Genomic DNA, 23,060 nt, shown 5'->3' with positions numbered 1-23,060 from the left:
TAAATATAATAGATTCTAATATTGTCATATCTAAAATTAAAAATTTTGTTAAAAAATACATTGTTTATTAAAGTTGAAAAGTGGGTTGGACTGAGCACACCGGACGGGACTAGGACTGAGCATAGACCTAGCTAATCCGACTCACCCAACCCGACCCGAAGGGTCTTGGGTAGGTTGAATGGATGCTTGGGTTGGGTTCAGGTCCAATATTCGGGTCTGCCTTGGGTTCGGGTTGGTTTATGGTCCAACCCAACCTGATCAATCTTAAAAAAATTAAAAACAACTAATGTATCAGACAAGTGAAACCGATCCAATGCCCCCATTATGAACTATTTCAAATAAACTAAAATACATTAAGATTCACCGTAATCAAAAAGTAAAACACTAAAATATTTTCAATTAACACAAAGGAAATTAGCTAATATTGCATTAAAATAGCAAAGATAAACCATAAATCAAACACTCTACGAACCCAGGAAAAGAAAAAGACTGATATTTGCACCGAGTTTCGCAAGATTCCAAGAAAAATGGAGGAACAAGTCAACAAAGTACAGCAAACTCCCAAAAAAAATGAAATTTGAGAAAATAAACCCTAAAATCTCAAGCTAGAGAGAGTGAAAGACAGACCTAGACATGGCAACGTCGTGAGAGAGAGAACGAGAATGAGAATCTTAAAAGGAGTGGTACGTGCTAACGTGCGCAGGTGGTGAATGGTCGTAGCTGTTGCTATTGCTATTGTTGTTGTTGTTGTTGAAAGCATTTTTTCGTTGGAGACTCAGCCTTGTTCATCGTCTAGGGTTTTACCTTTCAGCCACCATAGCAGAGAGAGAGAGAGAGAGAGAGAGAGAGAGAGAGAGAGAGAGAATTTTATTATAGAAACGGTGCGTTCAACCCGAGACCCATACTTTTCGGGTTGGATCGGGTTTCTCCCTGATAAACCCAATTGTTATCAGGTCGGGTTACGGGTGGCAATAAAACCAACCCAACCCGACCTGATATCAATCCTAGATGGGACAGTTTATTGCACGCAATTTCCAAATACATTAAAAAATTTGGGATTGTTTACCTCTAACATTTTGTGTATTCTTGCAGTACACTCAAAACACTTTAAAAAAATTTCATTTTCAATGTATTCTTGCAGTACACTGTGTGCACTCCTTTTTTTTTTTTTTTTTTCCATTACAATCCCTATATAATGTTTTAAAGGACTGTTTACCTCCAACATTTTGTTTAATATCAAAACAACCTACTTAGAAGGCGTTTGGATATGGATGAAAAAGGCAAGCGTTTGGCTTTTATATATATATATATATATTTTTTAAATTGAGAAGCACGTGAAGATGTTGTTTGTCACTGTTCACGGGACAATGACAGACATTTGACTAGAGAATAAGCGGTGGACAATGCACACTAATGGGTCCCGTGCATTATTTACGAGACCCACAAACCTCTCTTTTCAGCAAATTTTTCATTAAAAATGGGTCTCACAATATTATTCACACATTTAAAAATTATTTTGTTACAGTATTTTCAATTTTCACTTTTCAGCAAAATTAACGGTATCCAAACGCATCCTTATTATGGATTTTTAAGGTTCCAAAAGTGGCCAAATTGGACCCTAGAGTAACAAGTAGTAAAAGTCTAAGGAAGTATTAAAAGAGAAGGGGATCTATCATCTATCTTAAGGGGTACAACTACAAGTTTGTGGTTTGATTATAAATACAGTCTCTCTCTCTCTCTCTCTCTCTCTCTCTCTCTCTCTCATAACACCCCGTCTGTTTTGATGTAAAATATTTTCAAATGTTATTGAAAATATTTTCATTTTACCGTGTTTGGTTATCTACATAAAAATGGCAAGAAATCAGTGGCGGCTTTAGGTATATTTTTCAGGGTAGTCATTATGACCAAAAATTAATAAAAAGAGAGCTTCATATATTGACCAAAACACACACACACACACACACACGCACACACACACACAAAAACACAAAGTTTGACACTTTTATGAATTTTCTTTTTTTGAAATTTTTACATAATAGTCTCATTATCAATGTTGCAAGTTACATCTCTTTCAAAATTTTAGTTAAATAAAAAATTTATTGGGTTTTTTTTTTGTTTGCAAGGACCTAATATATTGTTAAAGGGGCCAAAATTTAAAGATAAAGTTTGACTACATGCTTAGTTGTAATCTAAGATAACAACTCTCACTAAACAAATTAACATGGCTATATATTTTGAAAATCTAACCGTTAAATTGTATGTTCTATATGTTTTTAAAACATGTCAAATTTCATGTCAATTGGATATTATTAATTATAAACTTAAATTTTTATGTAATTTTAGACTATAAAAAACTCAAAATTTAAAGATTTGATTGATAACATAACTATTGATCTTTGATCTTTTTGAAATTTTGTAAGTATAGAAGATATAAGAAAAAAAATGTTATCTACTGGCGAATTTTTCATAATTCACATCTAATAAAAAAAATATTAAGTGAAGTTGTAGTTTTAGTCTATAATTAAGTTTTTTGCCAAATTTTGTCCAAAAGTTAATTATATCGAGCCTAAAAAATTTTAGCGTGGTCACAAATATTTTTTAAGATAATAAAATCATAAATTTTTTAAAATTTATAATGATTAATTTTTTTTACCAGGTCAGGGTGGTCCTATGACCACTTTGAACTCCATGTGGAGTCACCAATGCAAGAAATTATTTGCAAGTATTTATTTCATGGTAAAATGAAATAAATTCCTAATCTCACGATCAATCAAATCCAAGCAACCACCACCATATTGGCACAAACCCAACCACCACTACTCCACTGACCACTTAAACCCACATCCACTAACCACTCAAACCCACAACACAGCCGCCACCATAACCCTCCACTGACCACTTAAACCCACATCCACTAACCACTCAAACCCGCAACATAGTCACCACCACAACTAAGCCACAACCACCACCACAACCCACAACACAACCACAGCCACAACTACAACACAGCCACCACAACATAGCCACCACCACAACCCACAAAGCATTTCAGCTGCCCACCATAATTCATAAACTATTTCAACTACCCACTGCAACCCTCAACCCAGCCACCATGATGACCCACAAACCATCCTAGCCATCCACCATCACTCACAAACCCAGCCACCCATGACCCATAAACTATTCAAAAACCTAGATCTGTAAACCACACGACAGTACAAGGGAAAAAGAACCCCCCCAAAACTAAGAACCAATGGATGAATCGACGATGGTGTAGGTGGCCAAGAATCGGTGGAGCCAATGACGACAATTAAGAATAACAAAAACAAAAAACAAAAACTCAAGTGGAGCTAGTGATGGGTGGCACCAATAAAGGGTTAAGCCAGTGATAATTGGTGTTGAGGAAGGTGGAGCTAGTGATTAGTGGGAGAGAAGGATTAATGGTGGACTGGGTTTGTGGGTGCAAAATTAAGAGAGCATGAGAGGGAGAGAGAGGCAGATGTGTGTATCGGGGGCACTGAGAGTGCAAATGTAAAATATTTTATCAATATTTCAAGTGTAAAAGATTTTATACTTGTTTGCCTTAGTTGTTTTAGTTGACTAAAAATATTTTACTTTGAAACAAACACAATAAAATGTGAAAATATTTTCCTGAAAATATTTTACTTCAAAACAAATGGAGCATAAAAGAAATTAACAAATTTGAGTGTGTTGGATCTTAGATCACATACTACTTCAGTAGGTCCTCGAGAAGAAAAAAATATCTTACTAGACGGTTTAATGAGACTTCTCCCATAGCATGTGTGGATGCTATGAGTTGTCATGAGTCCATCTCATTAGATTCCAGCTACTTGTTGAATAGGGGCAACTTATTCTTTGATGATGCCCATATCAGTGGGTCACAACTAATAATGTCCACCATTTTCTTCTTTACCCAAACAAAGTTAAACAAATTGGTAGTAAATTTCTCTTTAATAAACATCATATGCAAGTTATAATAACTTTTACATATGTTCATCCAACATATTCTGCGTCTATAGTTTCAAATACCGAACCAATTTTAGAGAGCTGTAAGAAAACTCTACCTCATTGAACTCAACACTCACACAACTTATCATCCAATTTGTACCTCAAGCTGTGATCATATAAAATTGAAACTGTCTTAAAATCACCCTGGTTCTTCAAAAGCGCCATAAGAGAGAGCCTTCAATCATAGTCCACATCAACTCCTCTTTGCTTCAAGAATTCTTTGGCCTCTGTAATGTCCTGTGCAAAAAGAATTTACGATGGTTATGCATACCGGAACCCCCTTGAACAGATTTAACCCAATACAAGTGCCATTCGACCTAATATATTGCACAAATATAATAGGAGAAAATTAAGGGTAGAGTGACAGAGAACACACAACAAAAGAAAAAAAGCTTCTGTCCAGGGGTGAAAATGCTAAGTTGTGCATATTGGATAATGATAAGAATCCAGTCAGTTCCAAATTCTATTTTTCAAATATTTCAATTATAAGAGCATTATTATGGACCAAGAAACTAAGACTACACAAAATAGTTAAATCCATCACCAAATACATGTAGCATTAGAGATATATTACTGAACAGCACATTTTTCAAATCTTGATCTGGACAAACATTAGGATTAAACTCAAAACACTCTGGAAACACTTTGATTAGTTATCAAACTAGAAATCCTAACCATCACTTTGTTGCCTTATCCTCTGACCAAAAATCCTAACAATGCTAGAGATCCACAGTTTAAGTAATGTAAAATCCTAAGCTCGACACACTTATGTTCCACAACATAGTGATCCAACACGCTTTAGAGTCACTTATAAGTCAGTAAGCAAGCCAATTAAGTATAAGGGAAACATAACAGAACAAAGACCAGGGCAATTGAGTTGCAAGGAGAAAAAGAAACTCAACTTTGATAGCCTTGTTCAAATTGACTAAGAGAGCTTTTTTTCCCCTTGAAAATGGGTAAGGGAGGGCAATTGCCTCCTTTACCCCTCCAAAAAGGCTTATCCTTCCCCAAAAAGAAGAATTCTCTTCCCCCCAATATCAACTTTTTTTTTTTTTCTTCAATTATTTCCACAATTTTGTAATAGCTCTTTTAGGATTTTTACAATAAACATAGATTTTGAATAATTGGAAACATCAGCCAAGACAAAAAGAAAAAATGCTAAATACTATTTAAATGGAAAAAAATGATTTTGTTGATGAGGATTGTAACTTCTGTGCCATTTGAATCTGTAAACAGACAAGAGTTTGACATTATAGATAAAATTCCATAGGTAGGTTAAATTAGATCAGATTGTTTGCTCAGTAAAAACTAGAAATTAACAATTAGAAGACATTTAAGATTTTAATGCATATTACTTTTAAAAAAAATTCTAATGCAAATCTTCCCCAGTTCCACTATTTAAGCTAGCTCTTGACACATGCAGTGTATATACACAAATAAAAATTTCCTTAGACAATCAAAGAAAACACAACTAGCCAATTACAAGAGAGAATGAGAGCTATTTCTGGGAAGGGGAGAGGAAAAAGAAAACTGGAAGTGGAGAGCTAGTGGAAAGATGGTTACCAAAATTTTAGAATTTTTATAATAAAATAACCATAATTATTTAAGTTAAATAGAAAAAATCATCATTGAAAACAATATAAGGGTTTTCTTAATAAATAATGGAATTATATCATAGTAAATACTATTAACACATCGGTATCCACACTGCTGACCATGATTTGCTTTACCAGTCCAAAGAAAAGAACATGGTTGGAAAGTATGCCTTGAATTTTATGGTCTGATAATCACAGCATTGGCATTCAAAGCAAAGCATATTCAAATACAGCAAGACTCTCTAGGAACTTATTATCCATTGGTGGGGACTGTATAAGTTGAAAGTCAAGTACATACAGTGTAGTCCTAACTTTTGAACAATTGCAACCACAGAGAAACTTGGGAGAAGACACATTAGATTTCTTTTTCCAACAGTCTGGACAGTCTTAATGAATTTGGAAATCCAATTCATCAAAGATATTTCAGATAATATGCCCAAAGAAAGGTGGAAATCATCTTACTATATAGATGACCATTAAAGTGCACTATTGCCCATGAGTTTTTTTTTTTTTTTTTTTTAACATTAAGCAGTCATTACGTTAACATGACGTTTTGTTTCTTGCACAAATACAATTGACTGACATAAATTTACTAATAACAAAAAGGTTAATAATTTACTAGGGTAAAGGATTGAGAACCTTTTGTAGCAACACTGCTTCCTGAGGACATGTTGGAAAGTGCATCAAACCAACCCCAACCATCAAAAGACCGTAGCACCCAAGTGACACAACGAAATATACTGGCAACTGGAAAGTAACAAGACAAGACATATAATCAAAACTAAGCAAAGGTGAGAAATACCACAGGCCTTCAACTGCTAGACAGATCATAAGGATGAAATTCTCACCAACCAAGCATAAGAATGTGGGACCACGGTCTCAAGAAGACCGATCCAAAAGGCAGATACTGCCACCAGCAATATCAGAAGCTTCACGATGTGCTTCATATGGATGTTCAATTAGACAATGCTTCTTAATTCCTCCCTATATGAAACAATACCATACAGTAAATGGAAAAAAAAAATTGTATATTTCCATAATTTATGAAAAACAAGGCAGGTGAATATATGTTTTAAGTTTGATAGCCATTTCGGCTTATGTTACATAGATAGGTAACCCAAGATGCCAAGTGTCTATGTATTACATTATGTCACATAGAAGCACGGCCACTTCATTTGGGTTATCGAACTGGTGTCGTACCCATTATGTCATGTTATAATTTTTCAGAAATTACTCATGTCAGCGTGTTGTACCTGTACCGTGTCTTGTCATCCTAGTTCTGAAGTTGCAATCCATCATTCAGAATAGGGCTTATAGAGAAAATGAAACTCTTAACCCAAACTAATGGTCAAGGCACTATTACAGTTTAAGGGTTTTAGCTCAAACTGTATTTATAGAGAAGAAAATTGTAAATTTCACGTCTTTTAACTAATTTCCTTGAGCATAAGCAGTACAAGATAGTATCTCATTGAACATATTTCTAAGGACAAAACACAATTCATATCTTGAAAAGTTGTTTTATTGTTAAATTACATACCCACAAATACAATGCAACAATCATAACAAAAAGTCAGGAGTCAGCTATACCTGAACTGAAGCAACCTTGAACAGAATAGGGTTCCAAGTTTCTAGGGAAAAAAAAAAAAAAAGCAACAGAGGTATTTACCTTTGTGAAAAGAATTCGGCGCCGTCTGGTATTTGCTAGTAAGCTTTGAAATCGGGATTCGAATGTGGTGTGGACTGAATCAACGACCAAAATCGGCGAGAGAGAGAGAGAGAGAGAGAGAGAGAGACTGGACAATCTGTAAAAGAACCGCTATGCCCCCAATTGAGACAGAATATCAAAGAGAGAGAGAGAGAGAGAGAGTTGAAGAGAGAAAATATTTCTTACTAGTTAATTGCAATTTAAGTTCCTAAAAAAATTGCAATTTACACCTGAGTAATTTTGATTCTGTGCTTTTTAAAGTTTTAAAATTTACATCCGTACCTCTAACATTATATATCATTTGCACTTAAGTTCTAAAGAGTTGTCTGTAAACCATTAAAAAAAAAAAAAAGAGTTGTCTGTTAACGTAGTTTTATTTTATGATCTAAAATTTGAAACTTGAAGAAATATTAAAATTGTCCCAAATTGATGATTCATGTAAATTGCAATTGAGTGAAAATAATATCTTTCTTGACTTTAAATTCATACCCTTAAATTTATGTATAGTTTTGAATTTTTTTTTTTTTAATACCAAAAATAGGGTTCAAACTACAAAAGATTCAAAACTATACATAAATTTTAGGGTATGAATTTAAATTTTGAAATTTTAAGATACAGTCAAAAAAATTTCAAAATTATCCCAAACTATAAGGTTCAAATTGCAAATTTTGTCTAATTTCTATCTATAAATGACGTCGTTTCCACAACACTTTACACTATTTTTACAATAAATTTTAGGTAGTGTACTATCACTTGTCACCAATAACGTGTCATCTAAGATTTGTTGCGAATTCTATGAGGGAATGTGCAGACTAGCATAGTGAGGAGAAAGAATATCATAAGTTAAGATGCGTTTGAAAGAATATAGCAAACTAGCATCTCGAGTTTTATAGACTCGATTTCAATCTAAAACTCGAGAGTTAAAGACTCGATTCTCACTTGGTGAGTTAGCTGTATGATGCCACATAGATCTCGAGTCTTAGGTACTCGAGTTCCAAAAAGCAAAACTAAGTCTCTAAGACTCGATTTTTGTACTTGAAGAACATCAGATCTGAAGAAGAACAGAGGAAGAACAAAGAGACGATATGGTCGATTGGACGATTGAACGCTGGGTGAGCCAATCTAGTTGATTCGATGATTGAACGCTAGGTGAGCGATTGGATGATCTAGTCTTCCGATCTGTAGCTTCAAAGAACGAAGAAGAAGAAGGAAAAAATAAAACGCAAGGAAGAAGAACGTGTAGGAAAAAATAAAACGGTAAAACTCAAGTTCTAAAAACTCAAGTTCCATGTGGATATATTTCTACCTCAAATGTCACCGCTTACAAATCAAGACTTAAAAACTCGAGTTTTATCTTAGAATTTGAGTTTTAGATACTCGAGATACTAGTTTCTCACATTATTTTGAAACATGACAATTAATGAAATTATTTGATATTTAAAGTTATTTGAAAAAAAAAATTCCAAATTTTATTTATTTTTTTAAAAAAGATTTGTTGTGATGATACCGTGACAGCGTCTGTAGTTTAAGTTATATTAGTCAATTTGTTTTCACAAAAAGACGGGTTTGCCCCTAACAGATTGCTATAATGTCGAAACAGCTTTATTATTAAAGTCGTGGGCTGGGGCGAGTCGGGTCGGGGAGTACCCTAGTACTTAGTCTGACTGACGAAACGAACGGACTTTCAACTTGGAAGTTGGAGGAGAAGGGGATCTACAGCTTTGCTTGCTACGAGTCTCAGGTATTCTCTCTCTCTCTCTCTCTCTCTAAATTTACGAATTGAAGAATCGAATAGGAAGAAGAAATAAATAAGTGTGTTGGATCTTTAGATCAAGTAAATAGTTAGGGCAAATGAATTTTTATTATGATTTGATGAATCCAGTAAATCTATTATCGCAGACAATTTCGGATGATGCCTTTCGATTTTGAATGTGAAAAAAATATTGCATAATGCTCCTCAAATCTGTGTCCAATTGTATTTCAATTTCGTGTCTTTGGCTCTTAATATGCATTTGAATGTAGCTTTTTTTGTTAAAAGATTATATTCTTATTTTGCTGCAAAAGCCAAAAAGCTAGAAGAAAAATAAAAAAATGTTGCGAAATAGACTAATGTTGATTTTATTTTCTGTTTGGTGTTTTTATTTTTATGGGATTTGTTGTTTGTGAAATTTTGGGTTGTTCTTTCCAATGTATGTCTGATTGTCTTTGCAATTTGAAGTGTCGATGGCAGGGCCAGGGAGTTCCATGCTTTATTCTTTTCTTCTATTCATAGTCATCCTCTCGCTTCAAGAAGTGTATAGAGGGAAGTTAGCATCGTCGGAGCTATTCACCATACTCGGGGGGTTCACCAGTTCTCTTATATTTCTTGTGCTGCTGACTGTGAGTTCTAATAGCTTTGCATTGATTTTTTAATTTTCTTGTGTGACAATCACATTGATATGTGAGTCTCTCTCGTGCCACGTTTATTGTTTCTTCTATTATATAGTATAATATGGTAGTATACTCATACCTAAATGAAACCAACTTTATATAATCTCGAGAAAAAGGGAAATTTATTCACTTTTATCACTATTAACATGGTTCTTTCCACCATTCACATAATTTTTTGTAGTGCTTTTTTCTGCAATTCCGAATATATTTTATGTTATGATGTCTATCTTTCTTAATGTATCTCTCCGAGAATAGCTGTAATGCAGCATCTTGTACATATTATTACATAAGAATTATTCTGTGTAGTTCACAGCATTTTTGCATTTTGAACCTGAAGCTTCTTCTGTCATGAATAATTAAAATATGTAAAAAAGGGGGGAGGGGTGGGGGTGGTGGGGGGTGGGGGACTTCACATACACAAAATATATACAAGTCAGAAAAGCGGTTTCTTTATAGTCTGCCACAAATCAACAAGCTGAGATTGCATTTGATTTTATCCTTTATAGTGCATGACTCATACAATTGGTTGAACATCTTTATTTGCATTTGACTGGTGCTTTTCTTGCAGTTCATTGGAAATTTCCAGGAAACATGTGGCACGAGGACTGGGTGGGGTGCTGGTGAGTGTGCCTTTAGATTCATATATTGTTTGCTTACTTATTGTTATTAAGAAGAATATTATTAAAGTCCATCTGAATGATATAGATTAAAACCCTTTTCAGTATTCCTACTCTTTACACTGTATTTTCTCCAATCAAAGGCATTATGTGCACATGGCATTGCTCAAGTAAGGATCTTAATTTGCTTATCTATGGAGCATCACACATGCTTTTCTTCTTGCGTGGTGTTACCATATCTGCCAAGCCCACAGCTCGATTAGATGCCAATTTTTAATGCTTGTATGTACACAGTGAAGCCACCATCCATAAGCTTGCTTTTAAGCGCCTGTGTGCATAGGTCTACCTATCTGGTCAATGAAACCAGACTCGCTCTCTTATGTTTATGTTTAGCATGGGCATTTGTGACACTCATTTAGTCTGTTTTCACCATCCTATTAACTTTTGTGCACTTGCATTAAGGCTAAATAAGAGCCTCCATTGTCATTAAATGCAAATGTTTCTTATGGAGGATTTTTGTTTTTGGGTTGGGCGGGGTGTTAAAGAAGAAGAAGAAGAGATATAGACTACTAAGATTCTTCTAAAGGAGGAAATGCTTTTATATTAGGGTTTTCAAGTTTGACCCACTCTATAAAAAGAGGAAAGCAAATAGAGGATATGTGTTGCAGGATTAAAATTTTTCCATAACTGAAAAAGGCTGACAACCAGTGTTGTCATCCCTTTTTAATAATTGTTTTTGTGATTAAGAATGAGCTCTATCTCAAATAGAAACTTTTCTGTTGTAAGGGCAAGGTGGAGGGTGAGTCGTGGATTCAAAACCCACCAAGTGTGTTCAAGTTACCAATAAAAAACATATTGATTTGTAATTAATGGTCTTTCTGCTAATATGCATTGCACATTGACATTCAGTAGCAACTGGATGTCTTCTGAAAAGGAAGATGAAAATTATAGGGGTTTCATCATTGAAAATGCTGTATTTGTGTACTTAATAGCTTCAGAAACATATAGGACTTTTGCTTTTCACAACTTTAATAATCATGTAAAGATTCAAGGGGACATTGGAACTCTAGGCTTCCTATTTAAGTGTCATTGTGTAAAACAATTATGATTGTAGGCTTCTCATAAATTGCTACATGATTATTTTTTTGAAGCACTATTGTTTACATCTCTTTTGCAGTCATAATAGCAGAAGCAGTGGCTCTGATTGCTGCTAGCACTGTCCATCGAGTTTGTATAACAACATGGTATGCAATATAATGATCATTGAATTTTATTATTTTTTTTTTTGTAGTTCACATGAGTGCATGCTACAAGGGATATAGTTGAAAGCATTAGCAACACCAGTTAGTTTGAAATGACTTCTGTATTTGTTAGAAAACATTTTGGGAAAGTGCCATTAATGATTGTCAAGTTGTTTGGAATGGGGCATCAACAGACACAAAGGCCACAAACGTATCATGTAGACTTCAGTTATTTTCAAAAAGAATGAAAGAGCCCTTGCGAAGAAGTAAAATCAATGTTTAAATGAATAGGAAAAGTATTGATTGGCGATTGTCATAATCACAATTTATATGCGTTGTATTTGTTGTAGGTTGTAACTAGTGCACAAGGTGCCCTCTTATGTGATTTACATGCATTTGTATGCATAATAGAAAGATTTGTTTTTCGCTCTGGCAATTGAAAAACAGGACTCATTATGAACGTATTGGACATAGAGATAATCAGTTCCTTATAAATATAATATCTATGGTATGTGAATTGGGAAAAATTAGGGCGTGTATATACTGTATTAAAACAAGTTGGAGTGGTGGTTTGGGATATGATCCTCAATTGAACTATAATTTTTTTTTTTTTTAAAATAATAATTTTTGGGCCCAATGGCAATACAACTGCAATGGAACAGTAGAAACGTTTTGACCGGCAGATTTACAAGACTTTTTAACATTAGAAAATAGATAATTTTGGATCCAATCAATTGATTGCTCACTTTTATCTTTCAAGTGTCTTGAGAATTTATATAATAATGACATTTTTTGTGTTCTTATATTTTGGTTGCAGTTTCCTATTCTCAGTTGGATTGCTATATGAGCTCAACAAGCTTTCTGGGATGATACTATTGAAAAGTGATTCTAAAACGAAGAGGCTCTGAGTGGGGAAATAAACTTATTATGAGCTGCCATTTGAGCTTTGTTGTTACTCTTCGTTTCTAAGTATCATATAGACATTGCCCAAAAGGACAAATGAGTATTACTTAGAGTTGTATGAGATATTTGTCAACAATGATCGCTATTGGCTCATTGCTGCCAGGAGATTTTGGGACAAAACTTTACCATTGGTGGTAGAAATATAGATCCTTTGATGAGGTTGATAATGGAGTTGCTTATTATAGGCTTATTAATAACTTAATTAACCTTTGTAACCAGCATGCTTGACATGTGAGTTTTTTATTTTTATTTTTATTTTTATAATTCAATAGCTAGGGGTGGGAGAATGTGGAGAAATTATAAGATGCATATGGTGGACAAGTGATGTGATTCACCATTTCTATTAAAAAACTTCCATCTGTTTAAAATTGTTAGTTAGAAATTTTTTTTAAAATAAAAATTAATTACTAACTCAGCAATTTTAAACAAGTGAAAGTTTTTTAGTGGAATAGTAGACCACATCACTTATCCACCAGAGAACTCTATAATTTCTCAAGAATGTGAACCCTGAATGTTTGAGTTGACCTTGGGTGTTTTTATTTTTCCGACGTGTGTGCATTCATTGCTACAATTTGTAGTTATAGGAAGTTGCTCTTCGCCTCTTCCATTTCAATCAATAAATGAGAAAAATATGAGTGCTTGGTTAAAATATGCCAATGAACCTGAAATTCACATTCGTACGTGTAATTTTCTCAATAAATCATGAGTAACCAAAAAGGACAAGCAGCTTAACATCAATACTCGGAACCTGGATGAAGCATAGCAGAAGCATCTTGTTTATTTTGTTAAAAGATAGAACTCAACTAATTTCAGCTCAAGATGTGAGTGGAATGATCCAAGGATGTATCTGCAGAAGACACAAGTTTTTTACTGCCTAATGCATAGTACAGAATCTCTCTCGCTGGACAAGTAAGCCAGGAAGATCAAAACAATAAGGTTTAAAACATGGTGCTGCTTTTATTTTGAGGTCACTCTTTCACTGGATACCTATAGATAGTAGTAGCCCTTTTTGTTGGGTGGAGGGGGGGATTTTGATTATTTAAAAAAGCAATTGTGGAGTAGAGATTATGGAGTTGTTTGTCTTTTGGATTTCCCCGTTGTCTCTGCCATGATCCCCTTAGAGAACAAATGAACCATCTTGTTACCATAAGGTAATCCCATGGGGAATTGCTGAGAGGGCTCCGATGGTTATATAAAGATTTCTATGTAAAATTCAATAATATTCACAACCTTGATCAACATGAAATATATAGTTCAATCAAAATATAACCAAAAAGGTAAAGAGCAAAACACATTAGGAATGAAATCCACTTCTTTAGTATATAAGGAGCATTCTCTTTAAGCATAAAACTATCGTCATTGTCATCTTAATTTGTGTAACCCTTATTATCTTTGTCATCAACTTCATTTAAATTAACTCTCTTTTTCGTTAAAAATATGTTGTGAACTTGAACCCATTGCCCTTCCTAGTCAACCCATTCTCATGTTGAACCGTTCTTTTTCAACTTCAGCAGCCCTATTAGCATGCTGCTACCACACCTAGTCAACCACTCTATTGCACATGAGATTGGTCATTGGATAACAAATCAGGGGCAGATATCCCAAGTAATAGTATTAAGATATAAAACTATGGTCCTTAAAGTTTATATGTTGAGTGCAATTAGTCCTTAAAGTTTCAAATGAGCATTTTTAGTTCCTAAAATTTAAAATTTAAGCATTATTGGTCCCTTTGTTAAGTTCTTTTAGTTTTTTTATTTGTGTTTAACAGAATTATGATGTGACAAATTTTTTAATGACATGACAACTTAGTTGTAGGTCTAATCACAATCCTAGTCCAATTTAAAAAAAAAAAAAAAAAAAAAAAAAAAAAAAAAAACTGTGTTGCTAGCTAAGCTATCAAATCATCAATACTAGTACCATCTTCCAAATGTTGCCGTTTCTCACCACACCAGAATGACCAAATTGTTCATAAGTCATAACAAACAAAAAAGGCTTGCCATTGGGGTAGATGACTCAAATCCAGTATCATTGTTAACAAGATCTTTGGTGAGAATCTTGGAAGAAAGATGTACGGGGCAGGCCCTAAGCCCATTGGGCCTTAGGAACTGGCCTTACGGTACGGTCCATAACCCCGACCCTGTTGGACCCATGGCCTTGATTTAGACACACTCTAAGGCCCAATTTGAGCCCAAAAACCATAATGAGTCCATCCTATCTCGAATATGTTAAAAGCAAACCTCTGCCGACCATCTTTAACTTGGTCGGGAGTGTGTTTGCTTAGGGGTACCCAAGTTCTCGGTAGCTCGGTTATTTCCTTGGGGATATCGCTGCTGAGCAAACTTTTGGAGGCTGGAGTCAGTTCCAATGCCATTACCATTGTTTTAATCAAAGCATATTTTCATCAGGAATAATTAAGTTGGACCCAACCCGCACGAGTGAACTGAGGGAATAATCATGACGCCTCCACCAACATAAGGCTATAAAAAGGAGAAGAGAACGAGAAATAAGGGGTTGGCAATTCTAGTGAGAAAAATAAGAAAGAGTGAGTAAGAGCAAACAGGCGAGACCCAGAAGTGAGTAACCTAGAGAAGGAAGGGTGTGCATTGAGATTTAGGGAAACTACAGAGGAATTTAAGGCGGAATTGCCCATAGTAGGAAATACTAGGCCCACTATACAAGTAGATTGTGAGCCCAAATTCCAAGCTCGGTCCACATAGTAGAAATTGGGTACGCACAAAAGAGTTGATCCTCATTGGGCTGAAGTCGGAGGAGATAGTTCAGGAGTGGGCTCAGATCCACTATGGAGGAAGAACAAAACCCATACTAGCACACCCAATGCAAAATTTGAGTCAAATGCACCATCTTTGTGGCTTACAAATCAATTGACCAAAAATGAAAAGTGATTGGCACAAATATTAGTAAGGTGCAACAATGACAGTCATAACCATAAGCCCATAACTTTTCTTCAAGCTCACTTTTCTACATTTTTAGTTAAGTAATTTCAAAACTCAAGCAAAATAGACGATTGATCTAAAGGCTCTAGACCTATATATAGTGTGGCCGAAGTATGGGCAATATGGTCTTGGGTTGCTAGCAAGTCTTTATCATTTGTTATGAGCCATGGTCTTGGGTTGTCGGATCTTTTGCTAGTGTGTTGAGAAATGCAGGAGTTTGGGAGGGACAATGGTGGTGATGGTTATTATGGCTGTGAATTTTTTATATATTTTTAAATGACTAGAATTAATTAGACCTAACAACTACGCGCCACAACATTAGAAAATTGACACATCATTATTCTATTAGACACAGACAACAGATTAACAAATCTTAATGGAGGGACCAATATTTCTCACTTTTAAAACTTTAGGGACTAAAATCGCTCATTTGAAACTTCAGGGACTATAGTACTCAGTAAGCAAATTTTAGGGACCAACAATGTATTTTCGCCTTAAATTTAATAAGTGATTTGGGGAAGGGAAAAACAAAAACCATTTTTTTTTCACAGACAAACTTTACTCCAAACCTGGTTGAAAGAATCTCCTCCAATCGATCATTTGGCAATTCATAAGACCATGTACATGTGGTAATTACATGATTCATTAAATTATTTAAATAAGTAACATGACTATTAAGTAAGTCAAATAACTAAATGTATATGTGAATACTCATTTAACTTGCTACATAGTGGTTGAATGAACTTGTGGTTGACACAATCAATGAGTTGAGTTGTAGCTTGGAATTGAAAAGTGCAAACAATCATTGTCACGTTTTAGAGGTTTTTAGATATGTTTATGTGAAGTCATTTTATGGTTGGTGGATGACAATAAATAAGTTTAAGGCAAGCAAAGGCTAATGGGCTATTTGGATTTCATGTTTTCCATCACCCATCACTTTGTTTTCATCACCCCTAACTCAAAACTGGTGGGTCCCATGGTAGAAGGGTGTGTTTGGATTTGTCTTCAGTTTTTGTTTCCATCATTCAATTCTTTGATTTTTGAGTGATAAGTTTGCAAAACTAAAAATAACTTTTGGGTGTTTTCAAGTTATGGAAACTAAGTTATGTTGGCATTTTGGTAAATATACACACATTTCTAAGACCCACGGTCAAAGAGAAGTCACACCAAGGCGCAACTTTTGATGGCAAAACCAATAGCTCTCTTCATCAGGTTTTAGCAAGATCACTCCAACTTCATATCACCACAACTCCAAACACAAAGAAGCCTCTGCCCCGCCCTCACCTCCTCACGCACGCACTCATTGAGCCCATCTCAAAACCACCCTATACAATTACAGGATCTCCATACCATTACAAATAGAACCACCCTATACTCTAATACACATTATCACAGCACATCGAAATATATAAACCTTAAACCATTGTCTTCTTGGTAAAAAGAAGACAATCATCTATAATACTATTGTTCAAACAAGATTGAGCTATTTTCTTTTAATATTACTTCAGCAATTAAAAATTCCAACAAAATATAAACAACACAGAAAATCTTTAATAGATTCAAAGCCTCTAATATTATCCAAACAGGAAAAAATCATCAAATTCAAGCTAAACCAACATATGGGTAAGCATAATAATATAATATAAACAAAAAACAAACCAAAAAAATTTCTCCTTTATTATTTTCTCAGTAACCAAACAATAGGGAAAAATAAAAGCAAACACAGTTTCAAGCTAAAAGCTAACAGTTTTCTCAAAACCCAAATGCCAAAAACATAAATCAGATCCATTTTCCAATTCAAACTTAGAAAGTAGCACCGTTACAGGTCGGAGGAGATCGTCCGTGACAAATCAAGGAAATTGGTCATGTTTCCATAGATTTCATCAGCGCTGCTGGGTCATGATGGAAGAGATTGGGGTCGCCGCTACACGTCAGAAGAGATCAAGTGGCGCTGGTGACAGTGGAGATCGGCGTCACAAGTCCGAGCTTCTTTTATTTTAGCTGGGTTCGTCTCTAGTTTTGGGAGAGTAACAGGGCTGAAAGGGAAAAGCAAAATGAAATGAGCAGTGAAAAAAATGAAATGAAATGAGTGTGTGGTGGGTAGGCTAACAGAACTCACTAACATGGTGCTCAGGCATGGATCCCACAAAAAGTACACTTTTTTGAGTTATTAGAAGTTGGAAACAATGTACCAAACATGCCACCTTTAGGAAGTTGGAATATTTTAAGTGATGAGTAAAGGGATAGTGGACATCCAAATAGGGCCTAAGCTTCTAGCCAAATGGGTACATAGTCTATGCACCTTTGGCATCCCCTAATCCCTTTCTTTTTCTCTAATAAATTCTTACTAATAAAACAATTTATTTTGATATTTCATTAAATTGCTATGCCATAGAAGGAATTAAACATGTTTTTTTATTCGCAAGTAAAACACGCCACTGTAATTTTCAGTCCCTCCTTGTGTTAATTTTCAATTAGGCCTTGCCACCAGATTTATAGCTCCATACCATGAATGTGGCGTCATCATAGTCCATAATTTCATTTTCCGTATTTTGAAAGTTACATATTCCTCGATGAATTTTCCTCACTTCATTTCGCATGAAGAAATAAATTTGGCTCCTAATTTCAGTTGAAAATAGAGGCAGCAAATATGAAAAATTAACTCCATTTGTTTGGTTACATATGGGAATCATAGTTCCAGAGGCATTATAGACAAGAAAAATAAGTTAAGGCTATCCACTTGTTCTTCTCAAAAAAGAAAAAAAGAAAAGAAAAGAAAAAGGCTATCCACTAGTTTATTTCATTTAATTGTTTCATCCAAGTATGGATTTACATAGTTCATACAAACACATACCAAGTTTGAGTGAGTTACTTGTCACCTTCCTTTTGTCACTTACAAAAACCAACCCAAAGGCATTTTGAAATTCATTTTTTTTCTTTCCCAACATTTTTCAGAATCTGCTGTACTTCTAGCAGCCTAGTCGAAGATATGACTGACTGCCCCTTTCAATTTGATTAGATTTCTGTAATTACTTAGTGCCATCAACAAAGATCTGCTCAAGGAAGCATATATTGTTAGTAAGGATAAATTTTATTACTCAAAACATAGATTACACAAAACGAACTTTGAATCAATTTTTAAATTAAAGAAAAAAAAAAGCATTAAACTAAGAAATCTAATGAAGTTGATTAATAAATCCAGAGTGTGGCTTGAATAAAAAGGAAAGACAACTGACCTGCAAAAGATGATCTTTGCTCTAATTACACCGTGAAGTATCCAGGATTACAGCTCCAAATCACGTACTTGCTAATCAACAATATAAGCAGCTCTAGCGTTGATATGTTGCTAGCCATGGCTTCTCAATCACATAAAGGCTCCTTGACCAGGAGATTCATTTTCTCCTGAAGAAATTTGAGTACATCTTCTCTTCCTTCATTTAGAAGCAACTGTCGTAACCTCCCAAATGTCACACCTGATGGTCGAATACCCTTCTCTATCATCTCTTCCAATAAGACACAAGCTTTGGAAACATTCCCCTTCTCACAATATCCATTTATAAGGACTGAAAATGTGTGCATGCTTGGGATAAACCGCTTCAACCTCATATACTTCCACACTTTAAGAGCCATCTCTAGCTCGTCCCTCTCACAAAACATCTTTATCATCATTGTATACGTGTCTGCATCTGGTTCACATACCTTGATCATCCTGCGAAAGATTCTAAATGCCTCATCAGTCTCTCCACGGAGAATCAAGCTATTTAGAATAATGTTGCAGGTCCTTGAATTCGGTGTAACACCCTTGGAATCCATGTCATTTAAGACCCTATACACATTCTTTAACTTGTTTGTTTTACAGAAAGCACTAATCAAGGCATTATACACTGCCACATCAGGCTTGATTCCATTTCTTTCCATCTCTAAGAATGTATCTACAGCATCTTCAATCCGGTTTTCTATCCCATACGTATGAACTAAAACACTATAAATGAAAGATGTTGGCTTGCATGTCCTAGTATCCATGTTCTTAACAATTCCAAGAGCTTCATCAACTCTCCCTGCCTTGCAAAGGATGTCAACCATAATGCCATAGGTCACTATATCAGGATTACAACCCATGTCAACCATTTCTCGGAAAATCTCCCTTGCCCTGGGCAGATTTGGAGACTTTCCCCATCCCTCAAGCAATATACTGTAAGTCTTTGGGTCAGGAACAAACCTATCCTTCATACTGTCAAAGATCTCCTGAGCCTTCCTCACATTCCTGGACTTGCACAAAGCACTTAGAAGACCATTGAATGCTGCTAGATTTGGGGTGGTATCATATTTCTCCATGATGTTAAATGTGTAAATTGCCTCCTCCACCTTCTGAGCCCGGGAATACTTTCTCATTATAATGCAAAATGTCTCAACATTAAGCATGCTTTTGTTCCTCATAGTATTCACAAGATCCCACATGATCTGATATTGCCTAATCTTTGCCAGAGACTCAATCATGCTGTGATAAGCCCTGACACTGTGCACATAATTTCGTTGTTTTCCAGCCCATTCAAAGAATCGATATGCCAACATACCAGCATTCTCAAATCTCTTGAGTACATCCTCAACTACATCTGGAGAAACTCTTATTCCACTTTGGTTAAGAGCAGTATCAAGAGCTAATGCTGGGCAAGATATCATAATTTCACAAATTCTTTTCCTTGGATCTAAAACCTCTGTTGTTAGTTCACTAGAACTGTACATCCTAACAAACATCATCCCTTTAAAAAATAATTTGTTGCGGTGGTTACAAATTCTAATCATATTGTTGAACTGAAGAGAGAATCACAATTTACCTGACACAGAAAATAAAATAAATCATATTAAATATCACTGTTGAATGACCCTCACCATCTTGGGACATTTTTTCACCATTATGTGCATTACAACAGAATAGAGGAAATACCTTAAATCATTGTAGAATAACAAGTTGAGATTTTGATATTGCTAATTATTTGTAGAAAAAGGACCCACATCCCAAACACTTAAACACTCTATTATTATATAGATTGGAAAGCAATCCTACACTGAAATGCAAAGCTATAGCTGAAGCAACACATTATTGGTCTCTCAAACAGAAAGAATCATTCTAAACCACTTAAGAGAATAACATGTTCAAGCCAGCAACATATAATTACCAATCAACTATCAATATCATATGCAAGTTTTGACTAGGCTATTTGGGATGATGAGCTGTGGGAAAAGACACAAGGTTAGTATTAATATCTTCAAATCACTATGAAAACTATCATAACTCATGTTTTTATTGTGATTGACAGTTCTCTCTCTCTCTTTCTCCACAATGTGATAGGACTACTTCTGAAGCAACAGAAAACTATAACTGATTTAAAATAAGTCTAGCCTCTGCTACAATTGAAGAAGAAATTAATTTCCAATGACACAGCAAACAGATTACATTCATTTAAACTTTATAGAAACATGAGCGCAAAGTCAGTTAAGGAAAATGAAAGCAACTTCTTAGCATTATATCCTGGACCTTAAATTTTATATATTCATAAACCAATCAAATTCAGACAAAATAACCACCATGTTTCCATTGTTTGATTTCAGAAAATCAACATAACAACATAAACAGTAGTGTTTAATGCCCAAATATAAATATATAACACCAACCCAACACAATCATAAGACAATATACAATAGTAATTCAAAGTTGGTAAATCAACAACCATAAATAATGTGATCCTAAGACTCTAGCTAGCTCCATAACTATAAGTTTACCTAGTACATAATAGTTGATCCCTTAAATTTATTCCTGTAGCTTACAAAACCCGTTGTAAACTGGAGCTATAAAAAGGGTACAAATATTCTGCACAAATAATTTTATACTAGTTCAAATTTTTTTTTTTTTTTTGGGTTTATGATGGTTCCAAGATATCATTCAGCAATGAAGATAAAATTAAACTCAATTTTCTATCTTTGTTCAAGTTAATTTTGCAATAAAACCAAAGCAAATAATATTGCTTTGACTGTACAGTTATCACTACAGACCAGCACAAACATTTTCACAAACACCTACCGTGAATAACTATAAACTATCACAGAAAGTACTAAGTTTCAGATAATTTACCACCCATATAAACAAAAAACATCTTCCCAAATAATATGAATTCAATTTTAACAGCCAAGAAGAGAAACCCAAAAACCACACCCCAAATGTCATTGAAAAAATCAACACAGATTACGAATATGACTATGAATATTTATACACACCTCTCTAGCAATGAAACCACGAAATAGGGCAAAGATTTTTCAATTTCGTTCCTTCAAATTCAACCGTGTTAATTTACTCTTGTGTTGGTGGTGGAAATGGGATGCCACGATTTTCCTCTTCGGTGAGTAGACTGTGGTGTCTCTGACTGTCTACTGTCAAGCCGTGCGTTTTGGGCACCAAGGATGATGGATCATGTTTTCTCACGTGTGAGCTAAAATGACATGTCGTTTTTTACTTTTTAACGGTTGAGAGTTGAGACTTTTTTATTTTTTTATTTTTTAATTAACAATGGTTGAGACTTTGATGTGGCTGGATTTTTTCATGGAACATTCCTCTCATATCGGCAGATCATACATACAAAATAATAAAGAGTCCGATTAATAGATTGGTTAGGGTATTTGTTAATGATATGGAAGAATTATGACTGGTACCATGAGCTTAACCCGTCAGCTTCTGCTCTGGCTGACGGGTCAAGTTGTGACGTAAGCTAAACAATGAAATGCATGCTGACTAAAACCAAGACAAAACCGACGGGCTGAAGTCCCAAGTCTAACTGACGGCAATTGGAAGACCCTAGGCTACTGAACGAAGTGTGAAGCTGACACTAAGCTGAAAGGAAGTGCAGGCTGACGGTTTTAGAAGCTGACGGCTCCACGCAGACCATAACTTGGTCACCACGCATTGGTTTTAGGGAGATTGCTTGCATTCCACGCCCAGTATCAGAGTCCTATAAGGAAAGGATTCCGCAATCTACGCGCATAAGGATTCCTATAAGGAAAAGACTTCTACTCCAAAGAAGAAAGGTCCACCCTTTACTACTATAAAAGCCCCAATACCCTCATAGGCCGAGGTACGCATAATTAACCCCTCTCTAGCACTCTAGAGTTGAAAGAAGTTCTAACTTGACCTTCGGAGGGTATTTGGCCGGCACCACACCGGTGCNGTTTGTGAGAAACAACACACCCACGCCACCACCGATCACATCTATCACCACTACAACCATTGCCACCACAAATCACAACCCACAACCATCACAAATTAAGGCAAACCCAAAAATCCTAAAATAAACACCCAAAAATCATGGAAAACCCAAAAATCCACCTCCACCACTCTGATTAAAAAAAAAAAAAAAAAAACAACAACAACAACAACAACAACCACTTTTTTATATATAGGTTTCTCATTTTCATTTTTTTTTTTTTTTTTTTTTTTTTTCCTATAAATAGTTTCTAAACAAGTTGGGTTAGTTGAG

General features: G+C 35.0%; 3 protein-coding genes across 5 annotated transcripts; 1 reads left to right on the top strand and 2 right to left on the bottom strand.

Moving 5' to 3' along the window:
- Window positions 1-3,944: 3,944 nt before the first annotated feature.
- Window positions 3,945-7,505, bottom strand: LOC112021945 (dolichol-phosphate mannose synthase subunit 3). Its single transcript, XM_024054513.2, has 4 exons — window positions 7,291-7,505; window positions 6,473-6,608; window positions 6,264-6,371; window positions 3,945-4,266 (listed from the first exon to the last, which is right to left on the bottom strand). Exons 2-4 carry the CDS (start codon window positions 6,569-6,571, stop codon window positions 4,207-4,209), a joined length of 267 nt encoding a protein of 88 aa, XP_023910281.1. The 5' UTR covers window positions 6,572-6,608; window positions 7,291-7,505; the 3' UTR covers window positions 3,945-4,206.
- A 1,430-nt stretch (window positions 7,506-8,935) lies between these two features.
- LOC112022159 (uncharacterized) lies at window positions 8,936-12,747 on the top strand. The gene is made up of 5 exons (XM_024054739.2): window positions 8,936-9,070; window positions 9,548-9,708; window positions 10,328-10,379; window positions 11,554-11,620; window positions 12,435-12,747. The coding sequence occupies exons 2-5, from the start codon at window positions 9,553-9,555 to the stop codon at window positions 12,523-12,525; spliced, it is 366 nt and encodes a 121-aa protein (XP_023910507.1). The 5' UTR covers window positions 8,936-9,070; window positions 9,548-9,552; the 3' UTR covers window positions 12,526-12,747.
- A 4,463-nt stretch (window positions 12,748-17,210) lies between these two features.
- LOC112022190 (pentatricopeptide repeat-containing protein At1g77360, mitochondrial) lies at window positions 17,211-22,002 on the bottom strand. Of its 3 annotated transcripts, XM_024054771.2 has the most exons (4): window positions 21,808-22,002; window positions 18,771-20,369; window positions 18,389-18,587; window positions 17,211-17,570 (listed from the first exon to the last, which is right to left on the bottom strand). In XM_024054771.2, exon 2 carries the CDS (start codon window positions 20,335-20,337, stop codon window positions 18,895-18,897), a length of 1,443 nt encoding a protein of 480 aa, XP_023910539.2. In that variant the 5' UTR covers window positions 20,338-20,369; window positions 21,808-22,002; the 3' UTR covers window positions 17,211-17,570; window positions 18,389-18,587; window positions 18,771-18,894. The 3 variants fall into 3 exon arrangements, with proteins under 3 accessions (XP_023910539.2, XP_023910545.2, XP_065631165.1); XM_024054777.2 differs by lacking the exon at window positions 18,389-18,587; XM_065775093.1 differs by lacking the exon at window positions 17,211-17,570 and having other exon boundaries at window positions 18,305-18,587.
- Between the last annotated feature and the right edge of the window lie 1,058 nt (window positions 22,003-23,060).

This window comes from Quercus suber, unplaced genomic scaffold (assembly GCF_002906115.3).
Source record: "Quercus suber isolate HL8 unplaced genomic scaffold, Cork oak 2.0 scaffold_1, whole genome shotgun sequence".
NCBI lineage: Eukaryota > Viridiplantae > Streptophyta > Magnoliopsida > Fagales > Fagaceae > Quercus > Quercus suber.
The sequence above is the reverse complement of the archived record's forward strand: the minus strand, read 5'-3'. Positions and strand labels throughout refer to the sequence as shown.

Bases quoted from the DNA above. Each gene is read 5' to 3' on its own strand.
- LOC112021945 (XM_024054513.2), bottom strand. From the start codon at position 6,571: ATGAAGCACATCGTGAAGCTTCTGATATTGCTGGTGGCAGTATCTGCC. The intron at 6,372-6,472 runs GTGAGAATTTCA...GTTACTTTCCAG, and splicing joins CACATTCTTATGCTTGGTTG to TTGCCAGTATATTTCGTTGT. The intron at 4,267-6,263 runs GTTCTCAATCCT...CTTTTTGCACAG, and splicing joins AAGCAGTGTTGCTACAAAAG to GACATTACAGAGGCCAAAGA.
- LOC112022190 (XM_024054771.2), bottom strand. From the start codon at position 20,337: ATGATTAGAATTTGTAACCACCGCAACAAATTATTTTTTAAAGGGATG.
- LOC112022159 (XM_024054739.2), top strand. From the start codon at position 9,553: ATGGCAGGGCCAGGGAGTTCCATGCTTTATTCTTTTCTTCTATTCATA. The intron at 9,709-10,327 runs GTGAGTTCTAAT...CTTTTCTTGCAG, and splicing joins TATTTCTTGTGCTGCTGACT to TTCATTGGAAATTTCCAGGA. The intron at 11,621-12,434 runs GTATGCAATATA...TTTTGGTTGCAG, and splicing joins CGAGTTTGTATAACAACATG to TTTCCTATTCTCAGTTGGAT.